At 35.4% G+C, this 26621-nt stretch overlaps 1 protein-coding gene and 1 long non-coding RNA gene across 2 annotated transcripts; one reads left to right on the forward strand and one right to left on the reverse strand.

Moving 5' to 3' along the window:
* Positions 1 to 250: 250 nt before the first annotated feature.
* LOC137828016 (ribosomal lysine N-methyltransferase 3) lies at positions 251 to 3636 on the reverse strand. Its single transcript, XM_068634412.1, has 5 exons — positions 3257 to 3636; positions 2688 to 3060; positions 2190 to 2386; positions 1228 to 1501; positions 251 to 1088 (listed from the first exon to the last, which is right to left on the reverse strand). Exons 1-5 carry the CDS (start codon positions 3274 to 3276, stop codon positions 408 to 410), a joined length of 1545 nt encoding a protein of 514 aa, XP_068490513.1. The 5' UTR covers positions 3277 to 3636; the 3' UTR covers positions 251 to 407.
* Positions 3637 to 3810: 174 nt separating this feature from the next.
* On the forward strand, positions 3811 to 5865 carry LOC137828017 (uncharacterized). The gene is made up of 2 exons (XR_011083805.1): positions 3811 to 4870; positions 4953 to 5865. It is a non-coding gene; the product is annotated as an uncharacterized lncRNA (long non-coding RNA).
* The last annotated feature ends 20756 nt before the right edge of the window (positions 5866 to 26621 follow it).

Below are 26621 nucleotides of genomic sequence, written 5' to 3' on the forward strand. Positions count from 1 at the left end.
AACACATTTGAATTTTATATAATCTAGCTACAGCAGCAATTGAAAATCATGAAAGAAATGGAAGTCTCAGAAAACCACAAAATTGTTGGTCTGCTTAAAATAATAATATTATGAAATGTTCCCTGAAAGGATTCATTTAGGTCTGTAGCAGTTCCCATTAATACTAGGAAAACATAATATAAGAAAATGCAAGGAATATGAAAGATAATGGCATAAATTACGAAACACAAATGGTACATTGAAGAACTGATGAAAAAGAGAAATGATGCATCACTTTTATTGCTGACCAAAATTCAATGTGACAAAATGGAGGCTTTTATGCTACTTTTGCATATGCCATTGACTGGGTGCACCGAAATATAAGTTATAGCATCCCATGGTAGAACAAAATAATGAACGCCAAAAAATCAAGTCGTTTTCTTTGTTGTCCTTTTCAATTTCTTCCTTGGTGAACTGTGCTTATTGATTTTATTTGGCTGTGAAGCATAATTTCTGAGCTTCTGAAGAATCTTCCTTTCATTGATGCGCAGCACCAAAGAATGATACAGTTTTCTCTCCCTAGTTAAACTACACCTTTCCAATGCTTCAATATCATCTTCAACTGAATTCAAACCATAGAGACTCTCCCTCATGTCCGCAATTGACAACAGGGCATCACAAACCCTTTTAGGCAGCAAGGATTTCTTGCTCATATTAAATGCTTCATTAGGAAACATATTACCATTAAGATGGGTGGTTTCACCATTTGATTCAGGACAATTCCCAGCAACTGATGCCGATAGGTCTAACTTTTGGTAAGCATCATCTAGCAATAACATGATGTGTAATAAAATGAGGAGTTCAATTTGTGGTTTTCCATCAAATGAGATCTCAAAATATTCAGACTCTTGGCTGCCACATGCAGAATAGCCTAACCTTTTCCAAAGGGAAACTCTTGCTCTACTGTGGCGGTCCGAAAAAGCTGAAGAACACCATTGAAGTATCAGCTCCATGTCTATGTTTACAATATCATAGGAATTATCTGGCTCGGTAAATCCATATCTATGAAGCAAAGCAGCATTACCCAATAGCCCATAAGTATTAAATACCTGTTATTAGGCAAAGAGGAACTCTTGAATATTAGAGTAACTTCAAGGGAAGATTAAGAGGTTGCATCAAGAGTAGCTTAGTGACATTGAACGTTTCAATTCGAAGTGTAAAACATATAACTGAAAGGAAAATTCTCACCTCAGTTCCACTGTCGACATCTTTTATCATAATCATCTCCAACATAGAAGTATCATCCTCGCTAACAGAAGAACTATCCAAATCACTACCAACGCAGTTACCAACATTTGCACCAATTGACGCAGTCATATCTATAGAGGGAATTTGATCAAATGCTACTTCTTCCTTAACAATGCTCTTATCATTATCACTACCATCTACATCACTTCCTGATTCATAATTAGAGGGCATAGCAGTGAAATGCACATCCTCTGCACCTGTTTTATGATTGAATCTAGAGCAGAAGACAGTATAGACATTATTAGAATGGGAAAATCCTCAGATCTGGACAGGAAATCACAGACTCTTCAAAATTACAGTTGTCATGTCGGTTGTGAACATTAGGAAGTTACATTTTTATTTTGTTTTACTTATATTTATAAACTTTTATAGCAGTGCCAATGGGAATATCATAATAATTGGATGAGAACAACAACAACAATAACAATAAACTTGTATGCATACAATGAATCATTTACAAATAAAATAATTCCGTATTTTGATTTAAATATTTACTCTATGTTATATTGTATTATAGTCCAGCCATGTTCAGCTATTTTCTTGTTTCATAACATGTGTAGTATTTGTGTTTTCTAGCTCAAAAAAACAAATTGTGCATATTACACATACTCTCATTTATAACTATTTATTTAAATTAAAAAGTAAAGCATCACAAGATTTGTATTCACTATAGCAGTTCTTGAAACGGTATACAAACACAAGATGGCATTATTTTCTAGACAGAATAAATTTATCAGCATTTACTGAACTTGAAAAGCTTTAAAGCTAGACCTAAAAATTCTCGCTCTTAAAACCAGTTACAAATTTGAGTTGCAGCAAAGTTGAAATGAATAAATGGAAAATAAAGGTGTACACTGAGATTAGAAAAGAAAACCATGTTAATAACAATAGGCTTTACTTACAGATCTGCCAAGGGAACCATCCCAAAACCATGGTAATCATCAATCTCAAAAGATCGTGAAGATATAAGACTTTTCGCTGCAAAGTATTGTTCTATGTCAAAGAATTTTGGGTTTAGTTTTAAAGGTGCTAAATCCAACAGGGGAAGAATATTCTCTTTCCAGTCCTCGTAAATCAGAGCCTTGTCTTCTTGCTCTGTCTGCCTAAAATTGTAAGAGATCAGATAATTTTCATGAAAGGTAAAGCACATAGTGTTATACATGAAGATTATGTAATGCATAAATAAATAAAAACAAGGCATTGATAAGGTGCTCAATTAAGTTAACTATACATGAAAGACAATCTAACAACAAAACTTCAACCAAGAAACAAAAGCATCCCTCTTCATCTTCACACATTCGAATTAGCAATAAAAAATTAGTAGCATGTGTAGCATGGCTCTATATGGTCAATGTTAATTCATCCTTCATGATGATTAAGCCCAACAATACAAGGTATACCTGGTGAAGCTCAGTACCACACAAAAGCTCGTTTACTTCATCGAGGGTCCAAACAATTGGAACGCACTCTTGGTAAGGCAAGAGTTGAAGGTATCCATACCAAGGTGAGTCCCCACCCAAGCTTCTCTCATACATGATCGCAAATGCTAGCCCCAAATGACCATCCAAACCAGCATCTTCAATGATCTCACGTGCCCCACTAGTCTTGGTGGTGAGGCAAGCTTCTTTTGGCATTTCGGCCACAACATCACCTTCCTTCAACTGGCAAAGAGCTCTCACCGCTATTCCCTCTTCGGGTGTATCCACAAACTCCAATGCATCGCTCCACTGGAAACCCTTGGACTGCATCCACCGCTTGAATGCCCTCAAACGCCTGTGCAGACAGATAGAAAAAGAATGAGTTGTTCACGGACAGAAAAACGTTGTGTAAATCTTTGTTCAGCAACAATGACCCAAAGTTTGTAACTTTATTGGATGAGAGTGTCAAAGCTCGGTTTTTTGGCATACCCATTGGAGAGTTTCGTTGGGCTTTCAGTGAAAATGAGAGAGAAATGAGAAATTAGGCGTACCTGGAAGCCGTAGAAGCCATTGGAATAGAGATGTTCGTTGCGGAAGACGTGGCAAGGGTTTTAGAGTTAGAAGCTGCCACCACCAGTGGCAGAGCTGCAGTGCAGTTTCTGACTTTCTGGGCTTGGGCTTTTGGTGCTGGATAATTCAAAAGCTTCTTCTTCCTGCACCCCTACGTTTTTCTTCCTGCACCCCTACAATTTTCTATATCCCGAAACTGGCCTTCACCTTTGTTAGGGTACACCGCAATATCTACCTTACTAACAAATACTCAGGAAATTAATACTAGGATGAAAATGTTCTATGCTTTATTTCCGAAAACAACATCACTTATATAGTGATGTTTAGGGTTACAAAATTTCGGCTTTTACATGAGTCCCTTAACATTTACTGTTAGCATTACCCTAATTCCTTATAAAGTCCCTCATCCACAAGGGTTGTTTGGTTTGTTTATTGGGCCTCCTTGGGACATTGGGCTCTTCTCTATCATTGCCTTCCGCTGGACACTCAACTTTGTCCTCAAAGTTTGAAAGTGCACGGTTGTCTATTGGGCCTCCTTGGAACATTGGGCCACGATTAGGGTTTGAAAGGGTGTCACCAATGCTTGGAATGTTCTGGAGGTTGGGTGACGTGGGAAGTGGAGCGGTCGCGGGAGACCAAGTCACATGCGTCTTCGTAAATGCGTTCTCAGGTGGCGTGTGCGGAGTGGGTAGTTCAAGCGGTGCTGTCGGAGGGTTATTAGGGTTTGCGAAAGGAGGTAAGTTCAGAAGAGGTGTGGGGTTCGTACTTGAAGTAGATGAACTCTCTTGAGATACCCCTTTGAACTGACGGAGAAGAGAGACGTGAAACACAGGGTGGATGTGTGATGATGAGGGAAGTATGAGCTCGTAGGCCACATGTCCTATGTGACGCGCGATCTTGTAGGGGCCTGAAAAACGAGGAGCGAGCTTGGGTGAGTGGCGCCGTTCAACAGAGTGTTGACGGTGCGGTTGCAGACGAAGCCACACCCACTCGCCGACGGTGAAGGAGTATTCAGTGCGGTGGTTGTCTGCCTGGGCCCGCATCTGTTGGCGGTTGCGATGGAGGTTATGCTTCAAGTGATGGACAACGATGGTGTGCTCGTGTAGCAGGTCTGAAATCGTGGTGCCCGTTTCGGGTGTATGGAGTATGTCAATGGCGGTGGGTGGCGGTCGTCCATATAATGTGTGGAAAAGGGAGGTGCCAATGGAGGAATGGTAAGACGTATTATACCATAACTCTACGAGGTGAAGAAATTTGTACCATGAATGGGGGTGGTGACTGGCGAAACAGCGGAGATAAGCTTCTAATCCCCTATTCAAAACCTCTGTTTGACCATCGGTTTAAGGATGGTATAAAGAACTGAAACGTAGTGTTGTTCCTTGGGCTTTGAACAGGTTCCGCCAAAAGGTGCTCGTGAAGATAGGGTCTCGGTCCGACACGATGCTCGTGGGGAGTCCATGTAAACGGCAGGTCTCAGTGGGGGAACCTTTGAGCGAGGGTTTGGGCCATGTAGTGAGTGGGTAAGGCCAAGAAGTGGGCGTACTTGGACAGACGATCACAGATCACCCAAATTACAGTGTGGCCAGCAGATTCCAGTAAGTGCGTAATGAAATCCATAGAGATGTCTGCCCATACTTGATCGTGGGGTTGAATTAATCCTTGTAATTTATGTGGCAGGTACTTATTCTGTTAACACACCGAGCAATGTTGTATGAACTCCTTAGTGTCTCTTGTCAATCCCGGCCAATAGAAGGATGCAGCTACCTTGGACATTGTGGGTTTCAACCCAGAGTGTCCCCATGTGGGTGAATCATGAAACTCGCTGATAATACGCTTGCGGAAATCTTGAGTTTGGGGAAGAAAAATCCGGTTGCGGAAGAAGAGTAGGCCTTAACTGGTGGAGAATTGACTGGTAATGGTTGGTTGTTGGTGAGTGTAAGTATTAAATTTTTGCCCTTTGTGGTGTTGAAATATTGTTGCAACTCTTTGAATATGATGGGGATCGGTGAGGAGACAGCTAACAATACCAAGAGGGGTGGCGGCTCTTGGCAGGATAGTACATCAGTCACAACATTGTGTTTTCCAGATTTGTAAATTATTTGAAAGTCATACCCTTGGAGTTTTGCTGTCCATTTTTTATTGTTTTGGTGTCTGGATTGTTTGTGATAGCAGTGTATTGAGGCTCTTTTGATTTGTGTATATTGTGAAATGGTTCCCTAACAAGTATTGGCACCATTTTTTTACTGCTTTTGTGATTGCATACATCTCTCTCACATACACTAATGCTGCTTGGAGACGGGGACACATCTTTTTGCTGAAGAAGGTGATTGGGTGACTGGCTTGGCTGAGGACTGCTCCAACAGCCACTGCGGAGGCATCAGTGTCTACCACAAAAGGTTGTGTGAAATCTGGAAGATGTAGGTTAGGGACTTTAGCTAATTTCGTCTTCACTGTTGTAAATGCCTGTTGTGTCGTGTGTGGCCATGTAAACTTTTGACAATGTAATAAATTGGTGAGAGGAGCAGCGAGAGTGGTGTAATCACGAACGAATTTTCTATAAAATCCGATGAGACCGAGGAATGCTCTTAAAGTCGTGAGTGACTGTGGTTGTGGCCATTCTGTGATTGCCTTTATTTTTTCTGGGTCAGGGGCCACTCCTACTTGGGAAATGATGTGGCCCAAGTAACTGACTTTTGAAGTAGCAAAACTGCATTTAGAAAGCTTAGCAAAAAATAGTTGTGTTTGTAACAATTTCAGAATAAGCTCTAAATGGATCAAATGGTCCTGCAGTGTGGGGCTATAAATAAGAATGTCATAAAAAAACTAAAACAAATTGTCTAAGAAAAGGTCGTAATAGATCATTCATGGTTGTCTGAAATGTGGAGGGAGCATTAGTCAAACCAAAAGGCATAACTAGAAATTCATAGTGTCCATCTATGGTTCTGAAGGTTGTCTTGTGAGTGTCATTTGGGTTGAGCCTAATTTGGTGGGACCCTGAGTATAGGTCAATTTTGGTAAAAATTGGAGCTGACCCCAAATCATCTAGCAAATCATCAATAGTGGGTATGGGAAAGCAGTCACGCATGGTGACTACATTTAGTGCCCGGTAATCAACACAAAAGCACCATGTCCCATATTTCTTTTTGATGACCAGGACTGAGGATGAAAAAGGGTTGGTACTGGGTTTGATGAACCCTTCCTGCAACATCTCTGCAATTAAGTGGGTGATTGTATGTTTTTGAGAGTGGGGGTATCTGTATGAGCGTACATTAACTGGACCAGTTTTGGGTAAGAGGGAAATGTGGTGGTCATGGGGTCTTAGTGGGGGTAGACCGTGGGGTGGTTTGAAGATGGACCGGTGTTTGCGTAGGATAGTTTGAATGGAGTGGGGTAATTGGTAAAGTGGGGAGGATGGTGTTTGTAATCTAGTTTCCAGGGAAATGGGGATCATGGAATGTGTGTCAATTGATAATAAATGAAGTGAAGCAATGGTGTGGATGGAAATGTTGTGGCAAAGTTGATGGTAAGTATCTTGTGTTGGGGTTGGTGGGTTTGTTGCTGTAAGAGTGATTTGTTTATTGAGGTGGGTGAAGGCCATGCTGGGGATTGCAAAATCTGGTTGAATGGGGCCCAAAGTGCACAACCATTCAATTCCTATAACTACATTAGCACCCTCTATAGGTAAGAGATAGAAGGGAATCGTGAAAACTGAGTTTTGGAGAGATATTTGTACCTCTGGGCAAATGCCTTGACATGTTATGAAGGCGTCGTTTCCCACCATAACTCGAAAAGGTGGGCTGGGCTGAATGGGTAGGTGTAAGTGTTTGGCAATGTGAGGTTGAAGGATGTTGTGGGAGCTGCCAGAGTCTATGAGAACAGTAACTGGTAAATTGTGGATGAGGCCTTGGAACTTTAGAGTTTGAGGGGAAAAATTTCTTGTGATAGCATGGGGAGATAGGTGGAAATGGATCATATCTTCTGTTTCGTCAAGATCAGGAGGGGTGTGTAGAATTTCAGGGACTGGTTCTGTGTCATCTAATAGGGGGAGAAAATGTGAAGTGGAGCATTTATGACCTGGTAGAAATTTATCGTCACAGTTATAACATAGACCAAGAGCTTTGCGTTCTTGCATTTGGATGAGACTGAGGTGTTTAATTGGAAGGGTATGGGGTGTAGGTTGTGTGCTTTGAGATCGGTTAATGTGGGTGTTGATGGAATTCAGAACAGTGGTGTATGCAGGGGGTCGGGTTGGTTTAGGTTTGAAATCTTTAATTTTGTCTTCAATAAGCTTAGTTAGGCCAATAGCTTGTGGGATGGAATAAGGGCTCAAGATTGCAAGTTCTCTCCGGGTCTCAGGGTTGAGACCTGATATGAAGTAGTTAAGGATGGTTTCCGAACTTAAGCCATGGACACAATTGCATAATTTTTCAAATCTGGTTTGGTAGTCCGTGACTGTGGTTTGTTGATGGAGTTTGAAAAGTTCAGCTTGATGGTTTGTGTATGAGGAAGGCCCAAAACGTAATTCTAAGGAACGTGTGAAGGATGGCCAATCAATAATAAGATGATTTTGGTGCATCCACTTAAACCAACTAAGGGTTTCCCCTCTCATGTGAAAAGGAACCATGGATAATCTATTTTCCGGGGAAATGTGATAAAAGTTGAAGTATTGTTCCGCTTGGAACAACCAGTCTAGGGGGTTGGGTCCTTCAAAAAAAGTAATTTCGAGTTTGGGTGGTCTGATTGGTGGAAGAGGTGGGGGCACGGTGGTGGTGTGTTATGTGAACTAATAAATGGTGATGATTGAGGATTAGGGATAGTGGAAACCTGGTCCTGCAACACCGTAATGGAAGAATGAAGGAAATCATTCCTTGCCTCAAGGTTGGACTGGCGAGCTTCATTAGCCTCCATTTGAGACTGGATGGAAGTGAGGCGGTCCTTGATGGCCTGAAGAAGGTCTTCCAATTCTTTGGGTATAAGTTTGGGAGGCATGGAGAAAGTTAATGAAAGCATCAATGTTAGGGTACGCCGCAATATCTACCTTACTAACAAATACTCAGGGAATTAATAATAGGGTAAAAATGTTCTCTGCTTTATTTTCGAAAACAACATCACTTATATAGTGATGTTTAGGGTTACAAAATTTGGGTTTTACATGAGCCCCTTAACATTTACTATTAGCTTTACCCTAATTCCTTATGAAGTCCCTCATCCACAAGGGTTGTTTAGTTTGTCTATTGGACCTCCTTGGGACATTTGGCTCTTCTCTATCAACCTTTTATTTGAAAAGGGCATCGTAGTTACCGAAAATCGGGATCTGGGAGTGTGCTACGAATTCATCAATCTGGATCTGATTCATTTTTTTTTTGGATGAGGGGTGTTCCAGAAGCAAATTTTCCATAAATTATTGATTTCTGGATTGCTGAATTTGGAAGCCTAATTCTTTTACAGATTGATGGATCCAGAATGTTTCTTTTTAATTATGAATTTCTGAATCTGAAATGCATATTTCTGTTACGGATTGGTAGATCTGGAATACTTTTTTTGATAGATGGATTTTTGAATGTGAAATACATATTTTGAATTACGGATTGGTGGATCCAAAATTTTACCAGAAGTGTCAATCCGATTTTTTCCGGATTCCATAATCTAGAATGAAAAATAAATAAATACAGGTGCATTTTAAGGTTTTTAAAAAGTAATAGGGACAGTTTGGTCTATGCATAACATTGTGGAGGTGCAGGAAGAAAATTATAGGGGTGCAGGAAGAAACTGCCTAATTCAAAAATTCTAATGGTCAAAGGGCTACTTTCTTTTTCACCTTTGGCAATTACTTCCTGCACCATATCATGCACCCAATTTCAGTGTGAAAAAGCGAAAATGCCTTTATATAAAATGGAAATACATATAAAAATACATTCTGCATTTCAGATTTCTTTTTCTGAAACGTATTTTTTGTATTGCTGATTTTTTTTAGAATAAGATTTTGATTTTTTAATTCTATTTTAAATTTTTATTTTAAGAACATATTAATCTCTTTCAGATCTACTTTTTCATACTATGTTATTTCCAATTCTAGATTTTTGTTTTCGGATAGAAGGACATTTTCATAAATTTAAAACTATGTAGGTGCAGGTTCAAAAAGATTAAGTGTAAGAAGAATTTAACTTCACCTTTTCTAAAACTATGTTAATTTTTTACACATTTATATCTTTAAAAAAATTGTATTACTAAATAATTTTATATTTTTTATTCTATACATTTTTATTTTTCCACATGTGTAATTAGAATCTGAGATACAATAAAGATATAGATACTTTTTAATTTTTCTTTCAGAAATACAAAACTAAAGTTCTGATAAGGAGAAGATCTAAACTCTTCTTATTTTAAGTCAAATTTAATATTTGAAATTTAAAAAATTAAAATGATTTTTTTTCCTGAAAAGAAGGTTTGGTATGATTTTAATTATATTTTTTTTCAGAAATTATATTAATATTTAACATTTAAGTAATCCTATCATTTTTAATAGGTAAAATGCATATTATTTAATACATTTTACACATAATTATTTCCAAAATAAGATTTAACTAATAATATGAACAGGCTATACATGAGAATTAGATAATTTCATACACAGTGTTTAATCGGTTATTAAAAAAATAATTTTTAATCGGTTATTAAAAAAAATAACAATATTTAATCGTACATGTTAATATATGGTGCAAATTATAATTAAATCTAACTAAAAAATATATATTTTAATTTCAATCAAATTAAGAAATTGGAATATTGAGAAAACTAGAAATATATTTTTAAATGAGAAATGTAAAGTACAGAAGATAAAATTTAATAAGAGTGGTTAAAATTATAATATGTTATACATGTATATATAGTTTATTACAATTTATAATTAATAGATTTAAGGAAAAAGAGAAACGGACATTCTATGCTGTTAAAAAAATAAAAACAAGTTAAAGAAAAGTAAATAAAGTATAAGATCAAAGATAAACTTCTACTTATTGGTTCATTTTAATTTTGACAAAGAATATTTATATTGATTGAGATATGAATAAATATCTAACTTATTTTTAAATAACTTATTAAGATAGATACTGCAATTGAATATATATATATATATATATATGTATGTATGTAATTCGTCGGAAAATGATAAAAGATACAATTTTATACATTTCAATTATTAAAAATGGGATGTGTATATCTTTTTATATCAATATGGTAATATGGTATAATGAAACTCGAACTTATCTTAGACTTGTAAATTTATATGTAATTTTTCTTAAGGTGTTTAAATAAAGTCTTGACGTTGCAAATTTTATGGATAACGTTTAATGCATGTTTGGACTTTTTTCTTTCATTTCCTAGGCTTCGTATGAACGGGTTCTTTTTTTCACTTTAAGCTTAAACAAACAAGCAATTAATCATTATTTTTCTTCTACTTCTTCATTTATTTCAAGGGCAAAATGCAACAATCTTTTGGAGTTTGGTGAAGTAAATGCTTTGTACATGTAACCCAACTTCTGATCTATAAGCCAATTTATAGTTGAAGTTACTCTATTTATTACTGATTTGGTTATTTGTATCCGCGTACTGCATTCAATTTTTCTCTATTAGTTTATTACGAATTAGACATGAATGAGTAAAGAATCTTCGATCCCTTTCGTATCAAATCTTTTCTTTATTTATAGTACAAGATTTTCCATATAGAGTAGGAAGATAAAAAAAAATGAAAATTTTGGAAAATTTGTCAAGAATATATATCAATTATAATGACTAACCAAATTTAATGTTCGGGGAGGCGATCTGCCTTGGGCCAACATACGGGTATTGGTAAACATCTTTCCATATCCAACCAAGAGATATGATTCACAATTGTCATCCAAACACCTCTTCACAACACGAACCTCTCCATGAACCCAACCAGGGTCAGAACGACACACAACTGCCCAGTCCCGAGTCAAGTAGGCGAAGAGGTTTATGCTGTCATTAAGATGTCATTTATACAATGTGGCTCTAACAGTTACTCATCCACTTTTACACGTGGCACCTATTTAGTGGTTGCGCGATTTCTCTCTCTTTTAACATCCCACGACCTCCTTACTTCGCGTAACATCTCATAACTTCTCATTTCAAAATACAAAACATTTTGCGCACATTCTAGAACCTTCTCGTGTCCTCCTCTTCAAGAATTTGTCTCTTGTGTCACACTCTCGTAGGTACGTCTAAAACCTTTTCCCTCCGTTCTTAATTATTTATTCGGGTGAGGACTTTACAAAAAGACCTTTCACATTATGTGATTCTATGAACCCTATTTTCCTTGAAGTTTCATGGTTTATTGGTACTATTAGTTATTAGTGTTTTGAAAAATTGTTTTCATGGGTTTGGTCGTGTAAAGGTCGTGTCTTTGGTGTCTTTTTTGGTTATCATGGATTATATTACCGCGTACCTTTAGGCTAGAGCGGATCTTTTAAGGAAATTTTCAAGTATACTTGTGCAAAAAAGCTTAGGGCACTGCGGGAGTCACAACTTTGAATAAAACAGATGAGAGACATGTGAGGGTAGTACAAGTATGTGAGCTAGATGAGCTGGTGAGTAAGGATGAGAATGTCGACACTGAGGGCCCTTTCTGTTTCATCTACAATATTGTTCATTAAATTAAGGTTACGTTTGTCTTTGGATTTGTTTGAGAATGAGGTGTTGACCATCTTGAACATGACCTTGGCCCAACTACATCCGAACAGTTAGGCTTTTATCTGGGCCTTTATCATTCTTTGTACGCACTTCAGTTTTATTCTGACTTCAAACATGTGTTTTTACTTTATCAAATTTAAGAATTTGTCTCGTCAGCTATAGGGCATCTTTAAGCAGTGTAAGTGGAAGGGGTTTGCTCACCCTTTTTCAATCTTCGTTTATAAGAACTTTAAAGGTCGCTTCATCAAAGTCTGACCTTCCTCTAAGGAGCCTAACATTCCGCTATCAAAATCTGCTAAAGCTTGTCGCTTGATAGGCCCCTGAGGTTTCTGATAACTCAACTGCAAATTTATCCATCCTTTCAGCTATATCTGGCTTAGCGAGGACCTGCCTGATGGAAAGATCGATCATTACCACGATAGTGAAACTCTGAAAATAGTCTTACCGTCATCGAATAGTGAAGACAACAACGAGAGCAACCTTCTCAATGATCTAGTAACGCGCCTCGACTCCTTATAGGACTTTGCTGACAAAATAAATTGATTTATGTCCCTTATCAATATCATGGACATTCACCGAGCTGATGGAATGGTCGATCACTAATAGAACTGTTTAGTCGCGTCCAGTCTCAAAATAAAACTATGTTCCCCCTAATGTAGTATAGGGATAACTTAGGTCGAATCCAAGGACAACATAACACGATAGAGGACCATCCAAAATCACCATACACAAGAATAAAAGATAGATGAACTGTATGTATAAATAATAGAAATAACTTGTATAGGATTTGTATTATACTTTTATCTATTATAAATGAAATAAGGATACTCTAGAAACCCTAACTTGTCATACAAGTAAGGGCTTCTAAAGCACCTTAGAAGAGCACATACGACTTCTTTAAGCCACCATACTCACTATAGTTACGTTTACTTAACTAGAGTTATAGTAGCTTAAAGAGCAAGCTACCTTCATCTATAAATACTCTCAAATGCACTCATGTATTTGGATTTGCAATTAAATGAATAAGAGTTATGAATTGGAACAATCATTCTCTCCCAAATCTCTCTTTCTAGTGAGCCTCTTTGACCACCATCAAACTTCCAAAACCTAACACCTCTCAACCGTTATGTGCCTCAATCACCACTCCATTTTTGCTGCATTCTTCATTCAATCATTCATTCAAGATCTTGGATTGCATCAGGTGGATTAGAGCACACAAAAAATCCTTTGGTCAAGCTAAGTCAAAACTCTACAAACTTTTTTTTTTGGTTTCAACATTTGTTCTTGTTTGATTTGTCCTTGTTCTGGAATATTCTTCTTGTTTTCTTCCATTTTTACCGGTTGTTTCCATCTTCTATCGTTTATACCTGTGTTGCCACTGCTTACACATCATTTTCACCATTTAAATTCAGTGCCACAATCATCACACGCATTCTACTGCATTTCGTTGCCTAACCTTGTTGTTCTTCATTTGTTCTTGTTGTTTCTTGCATTTGATTCATTCCTTTGGTGTCTTCTTTCAACTTTTACCATTTAATATGTCTTGTATGTGAATCCCTTGGTTTATCTTGAGTTTTGTTCGGTTTATCTTCGCTTAAATCAAGTCCACATTGTCCGCACATCACCCTGCCAAACTGTGTTGTTCTTGCTGTTTTTTATTATTTCAACTTGTGTTTCTTGTTGTTTGTTGTGTTTAGTGTATGTGTGTGTTTAGGTGTTGTTTAGTGTTCCTTATTCTTGCATGTCCACTGTCACGTCCAAATATTGCTTCTTTTTGTCAAAATCATTCATGTGTTGTTGCTGTCTACAATGTGTTTGTTAAAATTCTCTAGTGCACACAAACTGTTTGCTTAAAGTGTTGCTTTTGTTTTTCTTGTGTTGCCTAGTATTGAGTATCCACACTTGCTATTCATTCCTTGGTGCGTTCTTGCATTTCTTTTCTCACTATTTCTTGAGAGCTTTATCCATTGTTCTTGCTTCCATTAGGTTTTTGTTCAGTGTCCAGAATTTTATGTTTTACATTCAGTTTGTTAAATTTATCTTGACCTCAATTCGTATCCAAACCTTGTGAAAAAAAATGTGTACAGACCTTAACCTATTATCAATTCTCATTAAAAAAGGCACGTCCTAGTTTCAACTACGAAAAAGTTATAAATTTCAAAAGCCATGACATTTTTCTATTTGACAACCTGTTTCAATGCCAGTTTTGCTTTCAGTTTTAAATTTTCTGCACCTAATTCCCTTGGTGTTTTGTCACTGTTTCTTGAGAGTTTTGTCCATTGTTCTTTCTTCCATTAGGTTTCTGTTCAGTGTCCAAAATTTTATGTTTTATATTTAGTTTGCAAAATTTATCTTGACCTCAATTTGTATCCAAACCTTGTGAAATTTTGTTTGTAAAGACCTTAACCTATTACCAATTCTCATTAAAAAAAGGCACATCCTAGTTTCAACTACGAAAAAGATATAAATTTCAAAAGTCATGACATTTTTCTATTTGACAACCTGTTTCAATGCTAATTTTCTCTCGGTTTTAAATTTTCCGAACCTCCCTTGGTGTTTTAGCCTGAAACTTTTACCATATATTTTTTCATATGTTACCTATATACAGTTAAAATTTCAGCTTACAATTTGCTGTATAAAAATTACTATAAATTGTACAATCCAATCTGCCAGTTTTGAAACCAGTTTCTCCTTGGCTGTTAAACTGTTTGCGTTTTTACAAGTTTGGTTTATTTGTTTCTCCACGTATACATATCTGTTTGCCCTCAAATTTGTGGCATTTTGTTCCTTTTTAAGCTCACGATATACCATAAAATTTTCATATTCCAAATCTTTGTGAAAAAAATAGATATAAATTTTGGAACAGTCCCTACCAGTCTCTTCTAGAATTTTTGTTTTTCATCTTTTCTAAAGCTTTTATTAGGTCTTTTTGCTTGTGCTGACTTTTTCTTGGTTGCCTTATTTATTTTTTTTGCTTGTCTTTTATTGGCTCTCTATTCTTGTTTATCACATCTTATTCTCTTTGAGTTTAGCTTTTTAAATTTTTGCTTTTTTTGCTTTATTTTTTTTTGGCTTCCGCCATTACACAATACCTTTTGGTGAGTTGGTGGTTCTTAAAGTGGTGCATCAAGAAGTGGGGTGCTTCAAATTTCCTGGGAATTCTACTTTGGCTGTCCAGACTCTCTACCAAGAAGTGAAAGAGGGTTCCCAGAGAAACATTTTCAGACTACTTCTTTTCAGAGGAAGCAAATCAAGTTTCCCTTCTTCAATAGCTTCTACCATGATTCTTGGGTCGCCGATCAAACAAAAAAAAAACCATGATTCTTGGGTCAATTTCAGCTCCAAATCAACTCTTCTAAAATTCAAAACATTACATTAGACGATTAGGACCCGATGTCCATTGTGTCCCATGGTGATCACTCATAACACTATCGGTCATCTTTATGTGGGGCGACCACTTTCAGATCGGATGATGAGAAACATATGGGGTTGTTGAATTCTCCTGACAAGTCTTCAAAGACAACATTGATTTAGCATAGAGCTTGTGGCTTGAGGTGGTCGTCCCTCTGTCCGAAAATCCTCCCGTTATGGTGTTGAAATCCTCCAGAATGGCGATCTCGTGCTAAGGAACGCGAGATGTGACATTCAGAGTAGCTTCTCCCCTCTTTACGTCTTCAAGTAATTATGCAAAAGTCCGTCCCCCGCTAGTCTGGCAAGTTAGGAGGCCAAAACATGACAACTCTTTGTATTGTGCCCGTGCGCTTGGTGGAATTCATATCAGGCATCTCGACGATGTCCTAGAAGATGATTGGTCCTTCGAGAAAAACTCAGCTTGCTAGATACCTCGAGGTTGTCTAAAAGTTGCCTAAGGTAATGCGAGAACCGACTCATCCATAATTTCCTGGGAGAACGATGGTGGGTTTTCTTGTGCGTCTATTGGCACGGGTTTACCATAACTTGTCGCGATGTCTGATCTCGAGATGATCATCACAATTTCATATTGACTTTCTGTAGATATTCGTTGGCTTTGACGACCTTTTCCATCAATTGCCAGAACATTTCTGCTTCATCTCCTAGTCTTCTCTTGCTCTAATCGCGACTCCTCGCGCAAATGATCTTGCTATGTGCAAATGTCTTCTCCTTGTCTTTTGTTCTCTACATTTTCGCGTTGGAGTTCTTGCACGGTCTCCATGATTTGTTGCAGAGAGGGTTGTCATTTCCCTCATTTTTTGTTGGAACGCCTTGCCTTGGGTTTCTCATGTCGTCTTAACTCAAAGGTAAAACACGTGGTTTTTGCTCTTTTCCTAAGGAATGGAGCTAGTTTGGATTTCTATGGAGTAGGAAATGTTTTTTCTGCCCCATGACGAACTCCAATTTGTTCTGGTTTAAATGTGTTTCTGGATATTCGCTTAATGTGTTCAATTTTTATCTATTCATTTATTATGAACCGGGCACAAATGAGTAAAGAATTTTCTATCCCTTTCACATCAAACAATTTCTCTATTTATATGTCAAGATTTCCCGTGTAGAGCGGGAGGATAAAAAACAATTTCCAAAATTTTTGGATAGTTTATCGAAAATTCGCCAATAATATAGGTTGGTTATAACGACTTGTCAAATTCTACGGGTGTTGGTAAACATCTTTCGATATCCGACCAAGAGATATGATTCACAATCGCAATCCAAGCACCTTTCCATATCACAAACCTCTCCATGAATCCGACCAGGGCCAAGACAAATCCACCAATACCTTCTCACACATTGTTTTATATTATTTCTCCTCGTACTTCTCTAAAACTATAAAAAATTTGTTTTATTTAAATTTTAGTCTCTATAATCAAATTTTATTAAGATTAGACCACACATTGAGAAGACTATACATAAAATAAGGTGATCAAAATATTAATCTTGTTATTTTTTGTTTTCGTTCTAATTCTTTTTCCTTATCTTTCACTACAAGAAAAAATGATTTTAACGGGGGTTTATTTTTACATTACCCAAGGTTAAAACCTTTATTAAGTCATTTACCCAGAGTTTCAATTTCCCCCACTAAACCATCTCTGGGGAACATGTTTCCCGGGGGTTTTTTAAACCTCAGGAAAAGCCTTTCAAAATCCTTGTTAAATACCATGAGTTTAAGAACCTCTGTAAAATACCATGGGTTCCAAAACCTTTGTTAAATTCCATGGGTTTAAAAACCTCCGTAAAATACCATGGATTTAAGAACCTCCATAAAATACCATGGGTTTAAGAACCTCAGTAAAATGACTTGTCATTTGAAATAACCTTCAGTCCCATTTTCCTCCATCTCTAACGATCCTCCTAACTTCTCTCTTCCACCATTGATGTGAGTTGATTTTAGATTTAGCCATTTTTAGGTGTGACACTTTACTTAGGATTGAGATTGTAGCAATTAATGGTTAGGACCTAAGGAAGATTCCCACTGGATACGAACTTAACCTAATGGTTAAGTAAGTGTGAAGGTTCACTTCACAAAGGTAAAGATGGAAAAACAAGATATGGTGAATATGGAATGCAATTGCGGAAATGGAATGAGAACATGGTAAGCATCAATGGTGGTTATTTCCAAACCAAATGATGATTCATACTCAATAAATGAGCCAAAACCCAATAGCACAATTCAAGGAACAATATATGAAAATCAAGAGAATAAATGGAATGGAAAGGAAAATGGAAGAAGAAACTTAGGGAAGGGATGGTGAGGATGATCACGCCACTTGGGGTATGGAGGCCACCAAGATGAGTGGAAGGGTCGCCACTTGAGAGCCTCACACTCTTCAAGATAAGACCATGTAAAGAGGAAACAAGCCTCACTATAAGCTCACACAAATTGTGCAGAGTTTTTTTACTTCTCAAAATTCAACATGTAAAATACAATAATGTAGGTCTCTTATTTATAGGTGAAGGAGCCTTAAAGAATAAGCATGAAGGGTAAGATGGGAAACACTAAAAAAAGGGGCAGCCTTAGGGTTTCACTAAGTCAAAATCGCACCTTAGGCTTGTCCTTCTAGAAACTAGGTCAAATTTCATTCCTAAAAGGCTAGGAACAAACTAAAATGATAACTACACCCCCTATTACGCTAAAGGCACCTTATTCTAGCCTATCTTTGCTATTTGGACCCCTAAAGTGAGCCCAAAATATTTACAACATATTCTATCTTTTAAGAAGACCAGACGAAAGAATAATTGGTGTTCCGGTTTATGCCTATCTCCTCTGGTGAGGTCCATGAGATCCTTGGTGAGATCTTGAATTGTTTGTTGAGATGACTGCTCACCATGTGCCTTGTCTTTGGATTCCTTGGTCATCTTCGTAGCTACTTGGTTTGTATCAACTGTATACACACTACTCTCTAGCACAGGCTCAATGGCCGCCGAAGGTAGTCCTAACAAGGAATCACAATTCAGCCACACTTATGTCTATTATATCTAAGGAGAAGAAACACTAAATAATATAGTATCTTCTTTTTACTCCAATATTGTTTCTTCCATCACCTTAATGTCCCTAATTGGGTCACAAGCCATTGTTACCTAATGATGCAATCCTAGCTTGCATTGTTAAGAGTCTTTTGTTTTGTATTTTGGGTGCAGAATTTGGTGAGATTGGGTGGCTAAAATGAGTGAAAGAAATTGTGAAATATTGGTGTATGGAGAATGATAATGAAGCTTAAGAGAGGTTAGGCCAACTCCTAAGAGGTTCCTTGCTAAAACACTTAGAAATAAGGCTAGCAAAGAGTGAACTAAGAGACTAGGGGAGACTGAAATTTTGGTAGCAATTCAATAGTCTATTCAAAGCTCATTTACAAGGGGGCTAGCACTTGTATTTATAGTGCTATGGGTAGCCAAGGTGCAAGCTTTAACCCTAAAAACTCTCCACTCATAGAAGGATAAATGTCTCTCTCTAATTGGAAGAGCAGACAACAATTAATTCTCCCTGAGATTAGAGTCTTTTGAGATCCTTTTCCTACTTCCAATCTTCTTAGCTGAATGTTTCGAGGCTGGATGAGTTTTCATCACCTAACTTGATAACAACTAGTGTTTATCTCTACTTTATATATCCTAAATAACTGCATTATCTATCAAATGTGGGCTTGAAAGTCATGTGTGTTCTTGGCTAAAGATTGCAAGAACATATTATGAGAAGAAATTAACTTTATCACTTCTCACTTTCACGATGAATCAATTATTATATACATTTTGAAATAAAGGTCTTAATTAAAAATATTTCAAAATTATGAGAAATAAATATTAGCAATCATAACTAAAACTAAAATTGCACATAAAATATATGTATATCAAAAACTAAAATAAAATAAGTCAAGTTTTTTGAAGTATGAGCTCGTAACAAAAAAAAGTAGGAATTATATAAACCAACTACCATCAATCATAAAAAATATATAAATACTATTGAAATACTTATTATCCAAGATTAGTGGTTGATATACTTTTTTTTAATAAAAGGTTTTGTGTTAGACATCACTATGCAACTTCACATATTAGCTAAGCTAACACCTCAAGTAACAATAATCATTTGTCATCACATGAAAAAAGTATTATTAAAAAAAATACAAAAAAAAATATGGGAGGACTAGACCAAAACTCATATATTAACAATATACATAGGTAGATTATGCATATTCATAAAAGAATTCTAAGAACATACTAGATGGAAGCCTATTCATAGGTTGATATACTTATTATCCAAGGTTATTTTGCCGAGTTTTTAAAATAAAATTTTGAAACTTTAGAAAACTTATTTGTAATGTAAAGTTACACTTTCAAAATTTTAGAGAATTTAGTTATAAAATATATTAAAACTATGTAGTTTTTAATTATTTATTTATAAATAGATTTAATTATATTTATTTTTAAAGTTTGAAAAATCTGGAGTTTTTTTTATAAAGGTTCTACAATAAATGTTTGGAATTCAACGAAGGTTAAAAAAACCTTCGTTATTTTGATGAGGTTTTAGAAAAAAGTCTTTGAAATTTAACGAAGGTTAAAAAACATCTGTTATTTTGCTGAGATTTTAGAATACCTTTGGAATTTAATGAAGTTAAAAAAACTTTTGTTATTTTGCTGAGGCTTTAGAATATATAAACCTTTGGAATTTAACTAAGGTTAAAAAAAACCTTCATTATTTTGTTGAGGTTTTAAAACAAACTTTTAAAATTTAACGAAGGTTAAAAACACTTCTGTTATTTTGCTAAGGTTTTTTAATAACCTTTGGAACTTAACAAGGATTAAACCTCCGTTAAAACCTTTTCTTTTGTAGTGTTTTCTTTATCTTTATCTTTTCACGTGGAAACTTTATATTCCATTTGACGTTGAGGAATAAACTCTTAATAATAGGGACCAATTTAGGTGTAATTTTATAGATTAAATATTTTGAGAGATAATTAAAAGTTTATAGGAAATTTGGTACTAGTCTTTGTGTTATGTTATTTTGTGTATAATTTGAGTGTTGCATAATTATTATTAGCTTGAGTTAGTAAATATAGTTTGATTTAAAAACAAGGTTTATTGTGATATTTAAAACTTAGATGAGCTAAACATGGTTTTATGATTTTATTTATGTATGTTTTAGTATATTTGTGATTTTATTCATATATAGCTTGGGTATCTCACTAATGTATTAAGGTTGAGATTGACACATTACTCATTCAGGTTCACTTTGCTCATTCAAACAACAATGATTATTAAGTTCAAATCATAAAATTAATAATTTGATTTTTTTTTAAAGTTTGTGACTAAAAAACATTGGGGAAAAACCCTTATAAAATTGATTAAGTATTTTAAACAAAAATAATGTTGATTAAACATCATTTCAAAAACAATTATAACAAAATTCATTAAAAATAATCAGAAAAAATATTTAATATTAATTAAAAATTATTATTCATATTATGTAATAAAACCTTAATTAATATTGAATAAAATTTTAATCTTTTTTAAAATGTTATGAAATCGGAGAGATGCATTCCAAGAAACGAAGTCAGGCAGAATATCTACCACTTCTTAGCAACTGAATTTAGTAAAATTAAACTACTATTTTTTTTAACAAAATATTAAAAAGGACACTTCAAACGTGCTTCCTTTATATAATAAATACCTAGTACAATCTCCATACCAATCCTACAGTCCAAAACACAATATTACAAGAGATCTTATAACAATATATCTAGTCATGTTAAAGAGGGACAGATAAAAAGGGGCACGCACTCTGCTCACACATTCAACATGCATTTGCTTTATATGTACGCAAAACCTTCTCCTTAGTAAGTATATCAATTGTTTTCACATAACATTATAATTATCCTATCAATATACATATTTAAAATTATTAATGTCAGTACAAATTAAAGAATTTTGGATAATTAATATTAAATAAGATATAATATTTATTATTGAGTTATGTCAATAACAAGACCAAATACAGAGAGAATTGGAGTGGAAATTTTAGTATATATAAGAGAATATATAAAAAAAAAAGATTACACACAAACTAAAAATTCACATATTATTAACTATATTAAATGTTTTAAGTTTGGTACTCTTATTTGAAACAATATTAAATTAGTGTTGCGAGATATTATACGAAAACACCTTAACTTTCATATTTTTTTAGTATGTGAAAATTACTAAAGTTTGCTTTTCTAGAACAAATTTAAGAATTTTATGCTTCAATTCTTCCGCCCACTTGCTCAAATTTTTCCATTGAAGAAAAGAATTGCTAAATTAAAAAAAAATGTAATCACATCAATTTTTTTAATATTTTCCTCTAATTTTATATAATTTCTATTATTTTTTTAAAGAATCTTATTATAATTATAAAGAGTTAAATTTTATTGATAATAATGTAATTTTCTTTTGAAGTTTCTTCTTTGTGGTTAAAAACTTTTTTGATTAGTCCAAAGAGAGGGTTTGTATGTGTTATTACAGTAAATGAAGATGAATATTCCTTGTCTGATGTGATGCTTTAATGTAACGTACGTAATCGTAATGAAGAAAAAGAGGTTTTGATGAACCCTAATTGTAGAGAAAAATAAATATAAAAGAAACTTTTATTCACTTGTATATTAGAGAGTAAAATACATGGTGTATATATAAGAAAAAGATTAAGACCTAGCTGAAACAGAAAAGGAAAGTTGGGCCAAACAAACAAAGCCCAATAATTTAAAATAGAAAATTAAATATATTAGCACCCCTCAAGCTGGGGAGTAGATATTTGTCAGGCCCAGCTTGGATTTTAGAGTAGAGAATTGTGCGGAAGCAAGGGGCTTGGTGAATATGTCAGCAACTTGCATTGTAGAAGTAATGGGCAGTAGTTTGAGGAGACCAGAGTTAAGTTTTTCACGAACTAGGTGGCAATCAATTTCGATGTGCTTGGTTCGTTCTTGAAAAACTTGATTGGAAGCTATTTGAAGGGCATATTTGTTGTCACAATACAAGGTTGCAGGCTGAGAGAGAGGAAGATGTAAATCCTGAAGGAGGTAAGACAACCATTGTAACTCACATGTGGTGGTGGCAAGGGCTCTATACTTGGCTTTAGAGGAGCTGCGAGAGATAGTTGGCTGCTTCTTTGATTTCCATGATATTAGGGAGTCTCCTAAGTAAATGGAATATCCAGTGACAGATTTGCGTGTGGTAGGACATGTTGCCCAGTCAGAGTCACTAAAACCACAGAGGTGAAGTGAACTAGTGTGAGAAAAATATAGTCCTTCACCAGGGGTGCCCTTGAGGTAACGCAAAAGACGTGAGACAGTTTGTTGATGATGAGTTGTGGGTGCAGATATGAATTGGCTTAAATTGTGGACAGTGAAGGCGATGTCTGGTTGTGTGTTGGTTAAGTAAATTAGACGTCCAAGGAAACTTCTGTATTGGGAAGTGGCATCAACATCGAGAGGTGAGCCTTGGTCGGGAGAGAGACGGGAGGTGTGAGTCATAGGAGTGGCCACAGGTGCAGAGTCAAGCATGCCAGTTTCTTGAAGGAGATCAAGAGTATACTTGCATTGACTTAAATAAAGACCAGTACTGTTGCGAGCAATTTCCAGTCCCAAAAAGTAAGTGAGATTACCTAAATTTTTTATCTTTAAGTGATGGTGAAGGGATGTAGTAATTGTATTGATTTCCTCTGTGTCATCACCAGTTAAGACCAAGTCATCAACATAAACAAGAATAACAGTGAGTTTATCATTATTATATTTAAGAAAAAGAGAGTGATCAGCAATAGAAATAGAGTAATTATTTGATAAAAGAAAAGTAGAAAGTTTGGCGTACCATTGGCGACCAGCTTGACGAAGGCCATACAAAGACCGTTGAAGCTTGCAAACATGCTGGGGAGAAGGAAGAGAGAGGCCAGGTGGGGGGGTCATGTATACCTCTTCATGGAGATCACCATGAAGAAATGCATTATTGACATCAAGTTGTTTTAAAATCCAATTTTTGGTAGTGGCAATAGCAAGGAGAAGGCGGAGGGTAGTGAGTTTAGCAACATGTGCAAAAGTGTCTAAGAAATCAAGTCCTTCAAGTTGGGTGAACCCTTTGGCAACAACTCTAGCTTTGTGGCGCTCAACAGTGCCATCAGAATGGTATTTGATTTTATATACCCATTTACAACTAATAGTTTTCTTTCCTGGAGGGAGAGGGGTAAGTTGTCGAGTATTGTTAGCCGTAAGAGCTTGAAGCTCATCTTGCATGGCAGATTGCCAAGAAGCATGTTTGGAGGCTTCGTTATATGTTTGAGGTTCAGGATGAGAATTGATAGAGGAAATAACATTTCTAAAATTGGAAGATAAGGAATTGTAAGACAAGTAATTATGAATACGATATCTACTACTTACAGTGTTGGTTGCAGTGTGGAAATCTTCAAGATAGGCAGGTTGTCAGTGAGGACGAGCTAATCTTCTTGGAAATTGGGGTGAGATGCTTCCTGGAGATGCAGGCGGTGATAATTCTGATGGAGGTGCAATGTTGGATGCAGGAGCAGAGGCACTATTTGTTGGAAGATCATAGGATAATGAGGCTGGTGGAGGGACAGTATTGGGTGCAGAGTAGAGGAACATGGCTCGACAGGAGGTGCAATATCAGAAAAAAAATCAAAAGCAGAATTATATGCATTAGAAATAGGGAGAGATAAAGTGTTAGGGTCCTTAGGCAAGCCACTGTCCAATTTATATGGGAAGTGGTTTTCATGAAAGATTACATGTCTTGATATCTCTATGCTATGAAACTTTAAATTTAAGATAATATAACCTTTTGTATTTTATGGGAAGCCAAGAAAAATACCTTTGATAGATCTATCATCTAATTTTTTCCTATGTGCAGTAATGGTACTAGCATACAGAGACAACCAAACACTTTTAGAAAGGAAATGTCATATGGTTTTCCAAACAACTTTTCATGAGGAGTGATGTTATTAAGTAATGGAGTAGGAATAACATTTATTAAGAAAACAACATGATTTACAGCAAATTCCCAAAAAATAGGAGGAAGATTTGCTTGAAAAAGTAAAGTCCGGGTTACATTTAGTATGTGTTGATGTTTACGTTCTACAATGCCATTTTGTTGTGGTGTTTCAACACAAGATTTTTGATGTATAATTCCCTTTGAAGCATAAAAATTTGACATAGCAAACTCAACACCATTGTCAGTACGAATCGTTTTGATATTAGTTTTGAAATGATTTTGAACGAAAACAGTGAAGTTAATGATGTGCTGACGCACTTCAGATTTGTTATGCAGCAGAATAACCCATGTATAACGCGAGTAATCATCAACAATAGTTAAGAAATAACAAAAACCTTGCATAGAAATTATGGAACATGGTCCCCAAATATCAAAGTGTACAAGATCAAAAATAGCAAAGGTAACAATATTACTTAAAGTGAAAGGAAGTTTTCTCTGTTTTGCACGACTACAAGTGTCACATACATGATGAGTATCAACAGTAATAAAAGAGTATTGTTTGCTTAAGACATGTAATCTTTCATGTGAAGGGTGTACTAGTCTATAATGCCATAGTGTTTTGTCTGTGATATTACAATTAATAAAAGGAACAAAACAATGCGGTTTAGAACGACTAGAAGCAGGCAAGGTAGTGACAAGGTACAAGCCAGCGATGGCTTTAACTGTACCAATCCTCTCTTGGGTAAGATTGTCTTGTATAATGCAGTGGGTTGAAGTGAAAGTTAAAGTGCATTTAAGTTGGTGTGTAAGTTTAGAAACAAATATTAAGTTTAATTGAAAATGAGGCACGTATAACACATCGGACAAATAAAACTTATCAGAAAAACGTATTAAACCAGAATATGTGGCATAAACAGTTTGGTCATTTGGAAGACTAATTAAGACAGGTTTAATTTTAGTACAAGTAGTAAAAACGTTCAAATTGTGACAAACATGATCAGTGGCACCAGAATCAATAATCCAAGATTCTTTTATAGAAGATAGTGAAGAGAGAAACTTACCTGTTGAAGAATGCTCAGTATTGGGGATTTCATCCGTAGAGATGGTGCCGACTTGATTAATTTGAGTGTGAGGGGCAGGATCCTCAAGGTTTTGCTGATGCAAAATGTTGGTAAGGAATTGGCACTGTTGTAATGTAAGTTGAATCCCCTTTACATCCTGTTCTTTAGGAAAAAGCTCAAAAAAAGTGTTAGTAGTAATCATATTATTGGCTTGGGATGTCCAATTGGTGAATTTGTAGCCAGGAGGGAACCCATGCTTTTTATAACAGGTGTCGACAGTGTGGCCAAGACGATTACAAAAAGTGCAGACTTTTCTAGTAAAAGAAAACTTTGAGGTTTTAACATTACCAGAAGGAAAACCTACTTTGAGAAAACAAACAACCTCAGTATGACCATATTTACCACAAAAATTGCATGTAATAGTGTGACTACTATTAAAACTATGAAGACTAGGGTTTTCATTAAACATTGCCTAAAAGATTTTTAAAACCAAGATTTTGAAAGAGAACAAAAAAAATAACCAAGAACAGCAAAGAGGAAAAAATCAGAGAGAAGCACAGCAGAATCTAATACCATATTACAGTAAATGAAGATGAATATTCCTTGTCTGATGTGATGCTTTAATATAACGTACGTAATCGCACGTAATCGTAATGAAGAAAGAGAGGTTTTGATGAACCCTAATTGTAGAGAAAAATAAATATAAAAGAAACTTTTATTCACTTGTATATTAGAGAGTAACATACATGGTGTATGTATAAAAAAAAGATTAAGACATAGGTGAAACAGAAAAGGAAAGTTGGATCAAACAAACAAAACCCAATAATTTAAAATAGAAAATTAAATATATTAACATGTGTCAATAATAAATTAATTTAGTTTAAAGTTAAAAAATAAAAACTTAAAAAATTATTTTAGGTTAAGTATATTAAAAGAGCTAAAATAAAATAATGAGTGAGAACCAAAACCAAAAACAATTAAAGGGTTGAAAAATAAAACAATTATTATAAAAAAGCAATTGTTCTTAGAGGAGAATTTATAATTGATGATATAGTAAAACAACTTTAAAATAATTACTATAAAATAAGAATTTTTACTTTCTAACAAAAACTGTTAGTGAAACAAAACAAGTAAATTTTAAAGTGAAACC

Source organism: Phaseolus vulgaris, chromosome 7, assembly GCF_000499845.2.
Source record: "Phaseolus vulgaris cultivar G19833 chromosome 7, P. vulgaris v2.0, whole genome shotgun sequence".
NCBI lineage: Eukaryota > Viridiplantae > Streptophyta > Magnoliopsida > Fabales > Fabaceae > Phaseolus > Phaseolus vulgaris.

Bases quoted from the DNA above. Each gene is read 5' to 3' on its own strand.
- LOC137828016 (XM_068634412.1), bottom strand. From the start codon at position 3,276: ATGGCTTCTACGGCTTCCAG. The intron at 3,061-3,256 runs GTACGCCTAATT...CTGTCTGCACAG, and splicing joins ATGGCTTCTACGGCTTCCAG to GCGTTTGAGGGCATTCAAGC. The intron at 1,502-2,189 runs GTAAGTAAAGCC...CTTCTGCTCTAG, and splicing joins ATGGTTCCCTTGGCAGATCT to ATTCAATCATAAAACAGGTG.